Here is a 12157-nt window from a genome sequence, read left to right as displayed (position 1 = left end):
TATACTGTTGAATGTCTGATATAGTAGGTACTCAATCAATATTTGTTGAGTAAACAAATGAATGAAAGCGTCATCACAGTACCTTGCCCTGATAATTTAAGGAAGAGAGAAAGAGACTTGCCTAAAGTCTGTCCTGGATACTCTCAGGACAGCTGAACTGCTGCGGGTGGGGAGTTGAGGGCTTCCACTGTTCTAGGACTAGTGATGGGCGCTGGTGGCATATGCAGTCCTCCCACCACACAGCAAGTTCTGTGCCTTGTCTTAGACGCCTTTGAGGAAGAGCCACTCTCATCTGGCTTCTACAGATGAAGGCACTGGGGCTGAGGAACATTAAGTCACAAGCCCAAGGCCATTAGCTAACCAGTGATAAGTGAGATCTCAGACCTGGGACGCAAGCTCCAAGGCCCGAGTCCTGACTGCCGTGCTGCTGTTGAGGTGCTGCCCAGCAACCCTGATGTGGAGAACATGGTGAAAGTTGGGAGCTCCTCTTGAGACCTTATTTTTTTCTTTATTTATTTTCTTTTCTCTCTCTCTCTCTTTTTTTTTTTTTTTTCGAGACAAGGTCTCACTCTGTCACTCAGTCTGGAGCCCAGTAGTGCAATCTTGGTTCATTGCAGCCTTGACCTCCCAGTTTCAAGCGATCCTTTCACCTCGGCTTCTTGAGTAGCTGGGATTACAGGCGCCACCACCATGCCTGTCTACTGTTTTGTATTTTCTGTAGAGATGCAGTTTTGCCATGTTGGCCAGACTGGTCTCAAACTTCTGAGCTCAAGTTATCCATCCGCCTTGACCTCCCAAAGTGTTGAGATTATAGGTGTGAGCCAGCGGGCCCAGCCAAGACCTTATTTATTTATTTTCTAATGAATGGAGTAAATAACAACCAGTATTTATGAAGCATTTTCTATGTGCCAGTTGCTGTGCCAAGTGCTTTACATCCATTAATTTGCTTGGATCCATGCGGGCTGACCATCTCAGGCACTGCTCAGGATGGAACGTATAACTAAAATACAGTAATAAGAGGGAGCACCTTATTCAAAGATGCAAAACCAATCTGGAAAGGTATGCGAGAGTGTGTAGGTGTGTGCAGAGAGAACGTTAGCCATGTGCCACACGAGAAGACCCTGTGTAGCAACGTGCACACCACAGGCCAGAGCAGTTATCTGGGTGAAAATGAAAAAAGAAAACTACAAAAGGAGTTTGCTGTTAGGTTATATGATGCATTACAAAGACAAATCAGGGTTGTGGGAGGTGCTCTTCAAATACAAATTATAAATTTATCTCAAAGGTGGTGTGGAACTTTTACTCCCCAAACATCTGCTAGTAGTGTGTTTTAGTAAAAGCTGAACATCTGATAGATTCTTGACTGGCACTGGGGGTAATTTCATGTCTTAGAAGGTAGAGGAAACAGAACTGCTATTCCTGGATTATATATTGACCAACATGAATAATAAGTTAATGTGGATTGGATAGGAATGTTGGAGAAAATGACCATGTTATCCTGGAATTCACTTTATTGAGCAGAGTTCTGGGCATTGATACATATACTAGACATTCAGGAAAGTGATTTTAATCCAACTTAGGGCATTACAGGTAGGACCCATTGACAGAGGTCAGGAAGAATGGTTCGCTTAGGAAAATATAATATGGACATGAAAATCTGAATTGTTCCCACAAGAAGAAAAGGGTGAAAGCCTTGAAATATCCTTCGCTGGGTAGAAGCCCTGCTCTTATTAAACTCAGATTTTTAAAAGAATACATACAAACCATATTGTGTAAGATAATTCAGAAAGTACTGGGTTGAACAGTGGTCCCCAAAAGATACGTTCACGTTCTGATCTCCATTACCTGCAAATGTGGTTTTATTTGAAAATAGGGTCTTTGCAGACATAATTAATTTAAGGATCTTGAGATGAGACCATCCTGAATTTAGGGTGGTGCCTAAACCCAATGACCAGTCCTTCTGAGACAAAGTAGAGAGAGAGATTTGACATAGACACACAGAGGGGAAGGCCATGTGAAGATGGAGGTAAAGTGGAAATAATGAGGCTACAAGCCAAGGAGTATCAAGGATGGCAGGTGAGCACCTGAGATCAGGAGAGGGGCATGGAACAGACTCTCTTAGAACCTCCAGAAGGAAGCAACCCTGCTGGCAGCTTGGTTTTTAACTTCTTCTATCCCGAATTGTGAGAGAATCAATCTCTGTTGTCTTTAAGCCATCCAGTTGGCAGTATTTTGCTGCAGCTGCCACAGAAAGCTAATTCAGTACCTTAAACCTCTAAAAAGATGAAAGGTGGAGGTACAAGTTGAGGCTCAGATAAATGTGATGCCTGAAGAACCCTAAGTGAAGCAAAGGGGTCTTTTAAACAGAATTGGAAACAAAACACAAACAAGGAAAATGGTTCGTCTGCTACTCCACAGGTTGCTGTCATTTTCACAAGTGACTATAAGAAAACAAATCACCTCAGCCACCATCGAGGGAACATGAGGCTGAGCTCTGGTCCACACTGCAGCATGACATTTGCCTGCTCCCCATGGGACGGTGGAAGGACCAGGGGACCTGGGTATATGTGGGGCATAGGCAGCATTGACTGTCCCGTGGGTTACTTCATTTCCACTCTCTGTCAGTGATGTTGGGAAAATCATATTTAACTTGTCTATTTTTTTTTTAAACTTAAATACTCAGATGAAGGCTCCGTCTATTTTTTCTGTTTTTTCTTTCCCTATCTTTTAAATGACTGTCACAATAGACAGCTATTTAAGATTTCCCCTTCTCTTAACATTGCTTGCTAAGCAAGCTTGTGAAATCGATATACTGTGATTATGTTACAAGCCAAGGTAAGTGTTATTTCAAATATTTAATCAAATGGGTGTGTACAACACAGCCCCCATTTTAGGTAGATTATATTTTTTAGTGGTTCTATTTCCAGTTATTCACCATGCCCTTGGAAAAATCGAAGCCCCCTCTTCTTGCAGAGGCATAATTTTAGAGCAAGATTTGGTGTCCAAATGAAGTGAATGAAACATCCTTAGTTTGCTTTGTATTTCTGAAGATGCTCACAGTTCCTCAGGGGGCAATCTTAGGACCACCTGGAGGTCTGGGCACCAAAGAAACTACACTTAAGAAAAAAGAATTGTCAAAACTGGGCAAATCCCAATTGCCACACTTAAGAAAAAATAATTGTCTAACTGGAAACTGTTTGACTCCTTAACATGTTGAGACAGTGAGCTAAGGAAATGGAATTTTCGCTTCTTTTTGTGGAAGGTTTTTATGACACCGACATAATTGAGGCCATTGATGGAGGCAAGAACCATGGATTTTTCAGTGTCATTATTGTATTTGCATCTTTGTGGATTAATTTAAGTGGGTTTTGCCGCTAGGGGTGAGTCACAGTAATTGTTATCAAGCTTAGACAGGAAAAAGAAAGAGCTCCATTTTCCAGGATTGTGAGGATAAAGTCCTCCTAAGATTACTTTGTGGTAAAAGACTGATTGGGTCATTTTCACACCCCCAGGCTATGATGGGGTTTATTACAGTTTACAAGAGTTACAGCATTTGCCCTTGAGATGGAATTCAGAACCCCAGTTACCTCAGTGATCTGAATGAATAAGGCAGGGCAGAGGTGCCACAACAAGCCAGGACATCGTGTCTGCCCACTGGCCCTGGTGCCATTTTGTGGACTCTAGAGCTCTGCAGATGGATGTCCTGGGGCTGCCGCTGGAAAGGGGTAGGCAGCTGTGGAGGAGGGGAGGTGCACTGGGGCCATTCCTGAGTGTCCTCGTAAGTGGACCTGACTTATATGACCATTTCTAGCATCATGTTGCTTGTTGTTTCCTCTGCAACTTGACGACTGGAGTAACCTCATCCATCCTTACCCTTCCTGTCTGTATGGTATTGATGAATCTCTGGAATGAGGATGTCACAGTGGGATTGCATGACTAGGCGTCCAGCAGGGAACTCTGGTGAGGGTACAGGGCTCTAGGCCAAGGGAACAGCCCCATTGATGGCTGCGTGAGTGCCTCTGGCCATTAGCTGTTTTCTGTTGATTTGTTTAACTTTTTAAACAGGTCTCTAGGGTGGGTATTTTTTTTTCTTTCCGTCTTTTATTTTAGGTTCAGGAGGTACATGTGCAGGTTTGTTATATGGGTAAATTGCATGTCACAGGGAGTTAGCATACAGATTATTACCCAGGTAATAAGCATAGTACTCAATTGGTAATTTTTTGATCCTCACCCTCGTCCCACCCTCCACCCTCAAGTAGGCCCCAGTGTCTGTTGTTCCCTTCTTTGTGTCCATGTGTACTCAATGTTTATCTCCCACTTATAAGTGAGAACATAGGCTGTTTAGTTTCCTGTTCCTGCATTAATTCACTCAGGATAATGACCTCTGGCTCCATCCATGTCACTGCAAAGTATACAATCTCATTCTTTTTTGGGACCATGTATTATTCCATGGTGCATATGTATAGGGTGGGTATTATTTTGCCATTTTTCACACAAGGAAACCTCAGATCAGAGGCTTTGGCCCTTAGTAGCTGGATGTTTTTAGGAAAGTACCTTGTTTCCTGGTGCTGTAGTTTCCACTGCTAGAGAGTGGAGGAGAATAAGGGATCCAGCCTGCCTTGGAGGGCTGGGCTGCTGAGGGGGGATAGGAGATAAAGTAAGCACCACGCCTATACCCCAGGAAGGACTCAGTGAAAGTTTCTCCTCCTCCTCCTCTTCCTCATCATTAATAACTCATGTAATCATTCTCAAACTTTTCCTCCTGACACTTGACAACTATTTCTCCTCTAAGAATGGAATGTTGCTTAATGTGGCATCATTTTGAAACAGGGTCTTCAGAGGTTAAAAAAGAAAAAGTGAACCATCACAGAGCATCCTCAGTGACCCACATGGCTTCAGCCAGTGTACAGGAAATACTTGTTTATTCTCCTTCTTTGTCTTCACTCTTATTTTTTTTCCAACTTTTATTTTATTTTATTTTTTTGAGACGGAGTCTTGCTCTGTTGCCCAGGCTGGAGTGCAGTGGTGCAATCTTGGCTCACTGCAACCTCTGCCTCCCAGGTTCAAGCTGTTTTCCTGTCTCAGCCTCCCGAATAGCTGGGACTACAGACGCCTGCCGCCACGCCTGGCTAGTTTTTCTATTTTTAGTAGAGATAGGCTTTCACCATGTTGGCCAGGCTGGCCTTGAACTCCTGACCTGAAATGATCCACCTGCCTCAGCCTCCCAAAGTGCTGGCATTACAGGTGTGAGCCACCACGCCTGACTTCAACTTTTAAGTCTAGGGGTACATGTGCAGGTTTGTTATATAGACACACTTGTGTCATGGGAGTTTATTGTACAGATTATTTCATCACGTAGGTATTAAGCCTAGTACATATTAGTTTTTTTTCCTAACCCCCTCCCTCCTCCAAACCTTCACCCTCTGAAAGGCCCAGCGTGTGTTGTTCCCCTTTCTGGGTCCATGTGTTCTCATCATTTAGCTTCCACTTATAAGTGAAAACATGCAGTATTTGGTTTTCTGTTCCTGTGTTAGTTTGCTAAGGATAATGGCTTGCAGTTCCATCCATGTCCCTGCAAAGGACATGATCTCGTTGTTCTTTATGGCTGCATAGTATTCCATGGCATATATGTACCACATTTTCTTTATCCAGTCTATCATTGATGGACATTTAGGTTGATTCCATGTCTTTACTATTGTGAATAGTGCAGCACTGAGCATATGCATGGGTGTATCTTTATAATAGACTGATTTATACTCCTTTGAGTGTATGCCCAGTAATGGGATTGCTGAGTGTAATGGTATTTCTGTCTTTAGGTCTTTGAGGAGTCGCTACACTGTCTTCCACAATGGTTGAACTAATTTACACCCCCACCAACAGTATACAAGTGTTCCTTTTTCTACACAACCTCACCAGCATCTGTTACTTTTTGAGTTTTTAATAACAGCCATTCTGACTGGTATGAGATGGTATCTCATTGTGGTTTTGATTTGCATTTCTCTAATGATCAGTGATGTTGAGCTTTTTAAAATATGATTGTTGGCTGCATGTATGCCATCTTTTGAGAAATGTCTGTTCATGTCCTTTGTCCACTTTTTAATGGGGTTGTTTTTCTTGCAAATTTGTTTAAGTTCCTTATAGATGCTAGATATTAGACCTTTGTCAGATGCATAATTTGCAAAAATTTTCTCCTATTCTGTAGGTTGTCTGTTTACTCTGTTGATAGTTTCTTTTGCTATGTGGAAGCTCTCTGGTTTAATTAGATCCCATTTGTCAATTTTTGCTTTTGTTGCAATTGCTTTTGGTGTCTTCATCATGAAATATTTGCCTGTGCCTATGTCCTGAATGGTATTGTTTAGGTTGTATTCCAGTGTTTTTATAGTTTTGGGTTTTACATTTATGTGTTTAAACCATCTTGTGTTAATTTTTGTATACAGTATAAGGAAGAGGTCCAGTTTTAATATCCCGCATGTGGCTAGCCAGATATTCTAGCATCATTTATTGAATAGGGAATTCTTTCCCCATTGCTTGTTTTTGTCAGGTTTGTCAAAGATAAGATAGTTGTAGGCATGCAGTCTTATTTCTTTGCTCTCTATTTGGTACCGTTGGTCTATGTGTCTGTTCTCATACCAGTACCATGCTGTTTTGGTTACTGTAGCCCTGTAATATAGTTTGAAGACAGGTACTGTGATGCCTCCAGCTTTGTTCATTTTGCTTAGGGTTGCCTTGGCTATTCAGGCTCTTTTTTAGTTCCATGTGAATTTTAAAATAGTTTTTTCTAGTTCTGTGAAGAATCTCGACAGTATTTTATTAGGAATAGCATTGAATCTATGAACTGCTTTGGGCAATATGACCATTTTAACAATATTGATTCTTCTTATCCATGAGCATGCAACATCTTCCATTTGTTTCTGTCATCTCTGATTGCTTGGAGCAGTGCTTTGAAGTTCTCTTTATAGAGATCTTTCACCTCCCTAGTTAGCTATATTTCTAGGTACTTTTTTCTTTTTGTGGCAATTGTGAATGGGAATTCATTCATGATTTGGCTTTCAGCTTCACTGTTGTTGGTGTATAGGAATACTAGTGATATTTTGCACATTGATTTTGTATCCTGAGACTTTGCTGAAGTTGTTTATGAGCTTAAGAAGCTTTTGGGCTGGGACTATGGGGTTTTCTAGGTATAGGATCATGTCTTCTGTAAACAGGAATAATTTGACTTCCTTTATTCCTATTCGAATGCCCTTTATTCCTTTCTCTTGCCTGATTGCCCTGGCCAGGACTTCCAATATTGTGTTGAATAGGAATTCACGGTTATTTTTTAAAATCTCTGAACTGAAGGCAAGGAGTTATCTTTGGGCTACGGTAGGTGAGGAAAAGAGATTTGCTCATGGGATTCCATGGCAAAAGAGTAAATGATTGCCTGGTATCTGGAGAACAATCTTTGTGTTGTCCTTCTGTATTAGCCTGTTCCCATGCTGGTAATAAAGACGTACCTAAGACTTGATAATTTATAAAGGAAAGAGGTTTAATTGACTCACAGTTCCACATGGTTGGGGAGGCCTCACAATCATGGCAGAAGGCAAAGGAGGAGCAAAGGCACATCTTACATGGCAACAGGCAAGAGAGCATATGCAGGGGAGTACCTCTTTATAAAATTCCTTCAAAAAAAGTCTCAGATCTTGTGAGACTTATTCACTATCATGAGAACAGCACAAGAAAGACCTGCCTCACCCTAATGATTCAATTATTTCCCACCAGGAATTATGGGAGCTACAATTTAAGATGAGATTTGGGTGGGGACATAGCCAAATCATATCACCATCCATCCATCCTTCCTTCTATTCCTCTACAAGAGTTTTGGAGCTTCTGCCATGTGCTGGTCAAAGGGTACAGCAAAAGACCATAAGAGGTAGTCTGTGCTTTCACAGAGCTCACATTCTGCTGAATAGCAGAATTAGAGAGATTTAGTTATGTAATTTCAATTTATTTATTTTTTTTAAAAAAGCAAACTTCTAAGTCAGGGCAAAGAGAAATAGAATAGGGCTATGTTGGTGGCTGAGGTGATTACAGTGAGAGAAAATACAGTTTTCCTATTTTTAATACTGAGTTCTGGCTCAGTAGGGGGAAAAGCAGGAAAATAATGCTAATAAGGTCTCTCTCTGCTTTCTTAAAGAGGATTATGTGATTTTCTCTATGGGATATGTGACATTGAAAGGTACAAATAAAAGGAAGTGTCTTTTAAGTAAGGAATCATAGTTAGAGGCTCCTGGGAGACTAGGAGGGCTCAGGCAGGAGGGGAATCCCCAGCATCTGGAATCCCCGGGAGCTAAATGTTTTTGAGGCTATAACTTTCTTCATAGCCTCCTGCAAGATGGAGTACCTCGTGCCAATATCTGCCAAGCGGTGTGGGAAATAAAAGGAATTTTATTTCACTTTGTTTTCTAATACACCCCTCTCTTTCTCTTTCTTTTTTACAGACCCTGCAATTGTCAATGGGGTTTATTGGTCTGAATCCCTAAACAAAGTTTTTGTAGATAACTTTGACCGTGACCCGTCTCTCATATGGCAGTACTTCGGAAGTGCAAAGGGCTTTTTTAGGCAGTATCCGGGTGAGTATCCCTGCATTGACAATTATGACTCAGATTAATGATAACTGGTAATGAGATATTTTTCTTTAGGGTTTGAGGTTAAAACTTTTCTGCCTTCTCTTAGAAGAAAATGAAAGATGAAGTGCAAACCTGTTGTCAGGGTGCAGGACAGGAGTGGCAAGGTGGCATCCACATGGGCATGCGCACACATAGGACGTGATCACAGAACTCTCTGGATCTGTACCTTTCTCAGTAGAATAATTCACAGAGCTGTCACCACATGTGAAGAACTGTGGTGTGAAATGTACCTTATTTAATACTTCTGAACAAGAGTTTGGCCTTATTACTAATACCTGCTATTACTGCTGTAATTATTATTATTGGGGAAAAGAGCAATTCATACTTGGGCAATTGAATTCTCACTAACAGGCATAAGAAATAGAGAATTTGAACGTGATTTGTCCACCCCAGAGCCGACTCCCCTTGCGGGAAGATGTTGAAATGGCCCACGCATCGCTGATGGCAACAACCCTCCGCAGAGGGCGCCTGCAGCAGCCCCAGCACCCCAGGCACCCCCAGTGGTGCGTATCTCAGAGGCTGTCCCTCATGCCTTTGGAACAGGTGTTCCTTCTGGAGCCTTCTCAGCCTCTGCTTTGTGGTAGGATTTTAATTCTGGCTTGGTTTGAATTCTAATTAAAAAGGGAAGTTTTAATTTTGCTTACAAGTTGTGAAAACAGGACTCGGGGCTGCAATTGTGCCAACATCACAGCTGCAGAAATTAACAAGCTCAACCTAAAAGAAGGGGGAAAAAAACCACCCTGCATAATCTTGGAGCAATTAAGTGAAGCCTTTTATGTTTTCATTAAGTAAGACTAGGCACCTGATGGCTTCCCACTTTGAGGCACAGAGACTGCCGGCCTCCGCCTTGTGGAGTTGTTTGCCCCGTGCACAGCATCTGTCCCCCGAGAATTGCCTGCTGGGTCTCTGCTTCACCGGATTACAGAACATTTCCCAAGAGTCATGTTCAGCATAGCACGTGTGCTTCCTCCCAGAGCTCACAGAAATGTAAACAATAAGCATCCTATTAAAGATAACGCCATAATAAACAGTGGGCGATTAAAGTTCCAGTGCCACCAAATTGCAATCTGCCTTGATACACTCAACAGAGAGCAAATCTGATGCAGATATTGCTGAAATCAGAGCCTGGCAGAGAGGTTGCTCTGCTTGGGAAGCCCCTGGGTGTCCACCCCTCTCACTATGTGGCATTGTGAAGAGGCCAAGACAGATAAGTAGAAACCACAAATCACCTGTTGTCTCCGTCAATAGGGAGTCTTTAATCTATGGTTACTAGGACGTTTGAAAATAAAGGGAATCCTCATAAAAGGTTTGTGTAATAGGGGAGATTAATTTATATACAAGGTTTTTATCAGTCAGAACAATTGGTTCAGCCATGCTTACTGTTCTTTTAGGACATTTTGGGCAGGATGTGGCTCTGTAAAATGCCTGCATAATTTCTATGTTAGTGAAGACATGGGCCGCAGTCTACCAAGGTGTTTCAATGCCTTGATAAATGTCATGTGGCCACTCAACTCTGTGCTTGGTTCTAAACACAGAGCATGCCTCTTGCCTCCTGGACATATGACTCAACGAGTGATCATGAGCATTTTGCCAGGATGTTTTTCTTTTCAGGATGCTTCTTTCCATTGTTAGAGTGGTGTGAGTCAGTGGTAAGTGTGCCTGTTCTTAAGCAGAGGGAGTCTTTCTTCAGTCTTACTGAGTTCTGACTTTGTACCAAACCCTGTATGAGGCCCTGAGGATAAAATCATGAACTAGACAGAAGAGGTCTCTGCCCTCATCCAGCTCCCTCTTGTGGGGACATGCGTTTGTCGTGGATTTTGGTTGCAAGTGACAGAAACACAATTCCAACTACCTCCAGCAAGAAGCACACTTACTGGCTCATGTAATTTGAAATCTAGGGAGTGTGCCATTTGGGCGACAGCTGGATTTCAGTACTCAGCAATGAGAGACTGGAGCAAAGTCATTTGGAATTTGAATCCTTCCTTTCAGCTCTCATTTCTGTCTTCTTCCATTCTAACCTTGTCTCACTGGCAGGTGATCTCCTCATAATGGGGAACAGGCCTGGCAGGATTTCTCAGTGGGTGTTCCAGGGGAGCAGAGGGCATCTGCCCCAGAAGCTTGGATGAAAGTCCAAGAATTAGCCTGCTCTGAGTTGCATGCCCACCCACCATTGATGCCTGAAGACCGGTGGGTAAGGTCAGCCATCTAAAACCCTGGGGACTAGTCAGGATTATTGTGGCTTTGCCTAGACTGGAGTCCCCAAAGAAGGGGGCATCAGTGACTACCACAGGGAGGTAGACAGGCAAACAGATCATCATGGTACAGTGTGTTTCATGCTAAGCTAAGGGAAATAGAAGAGGCTGGGTGATCACTGAGAAGGATCACCAACTCCAACTCCTGGGATGAGAGGAAAGTCCTGAGAAGGAGAATTTTGATAAGCATTAGCCTGAAGGCCTTGGTGTGGTGATGATGTCCATTTCTGCATGGCTTCACACATAGGCCTTCACCAATTCAATGTATGTCCTAAGGGCATGTGGTAACTCTCTTGTGTCTCTCAAAAGGACTTTATGAGATGGTGGAAATGTTCTATATCCTATCTAATATCACTAATGTCACTGGCCACACAGGGGTAGTGAGCACTTGAAGTGTGCCTAGTGAGGCTGAGGAACTGAAATTTAAATGTTATTTAAAAATAAAATAATTAAATAGCCACACATGGTTGGTAGTCACTGTGTCGAATAACATAATGCTGTAGGAAGAGACTTTTGAGTCTGATACCCAGTTTCCAAGGGACCAGCCTTAACTCTCAAGGCTTATATTGCAAAAAGGTCTTACTGAACAGGACTTCGTTAGGCTCTATAGTTCTTCTTTATAAAATGGGAACTCTACCCTGAAATCTTGAACCATCAGGCTTTCAATCCCTATCTCCTCTACTAGAATATTTGCCCCTAAGAGGACAGAGTCATTTGTTTTGTCCATTACTCTGTCACCAGCAGCAAGAATAACACATAGTGGATGCTCAATATGTGTTTGTTGAATGAATGAATCACCTGTTAGATCAAACTCCACCAGATCTGTTGTCTCCCATCACACCAGTGGCAGCTGCCCTGTCTTTTCAGACAGAATAGAGCTATTGCCTCTTTGGGGAGCTGGTCCCCAGCTGCAGTCTGGTAGAGACTTGATGACTCAGCAAGGAACTGGCATAAATGCGGTACAGAGCCATAGTCCCTTTATGTTCTCATTGATCCCTCTCCTCCAAGTCTTCCTAGTACCTGCCCTTTCCACCCCACTACCACCATGTCCTGGACACTGGACATGCCCATCTGTTGGCTATTTCCTCCTGAAGCTTTATGACCATCTCATCCAGTGAGTAGTGTTCTCCAGGCTCCCCATCTCCCAGGAGGCAGAGAATCAAAGGGCTGTACAGTCATCCCTTTTCCTGTGAGCCTTGACCAGTTCATCTTTTTCAGCCCTCTGTGGGACCCGTTTTC

General features: G+C 42.6%; 1 protein-coding gene across 1 annotated transcript in view; it reads left to right on the top strand.

The window, feature by feature from the left end:
* CACNA2D3 (calcium channel, voltage-dependent, alpha 2/delta subunit 3) overlaps window positions 1–12157 on the top strand; it is an 801189-nt gene that overhangs the window by 281242 nt on the left and 507790 nt on the right. The window contains exon 5 of the mRNA XM_011986171.1: window positions 8478–8609. Within this exon, the coding sequence (XP_011841561.1) occupies window positions 8478–8609 (132 nt within the window). The remainder of the gene's footprint in view (window positions 1–8477; window positions 8610–12157) is intronic.

This window comes from Mandrillus leucophaeus, unplaced genomic scaffold (assembly GCF_000951045.1).
Source record: "Mandrillus leucophaeus isolate KB7577 unplaced genomic scaffold, Mleu.le_1.0 Scaffold296, whole genome shotgun sequence".
Classification (NCBI taxonomy): domain Eukaryota; kingdom Metazoa; phylum Chordata; class Mammalia; order Primates; family Cercopithecidae; genus Mandrillus; species Mandrillus leucophaeus.
Note: the sequence above shows the minus strand (reverse complement) of the source record. Positions and strands in the feature narration are given on the sequence as shown.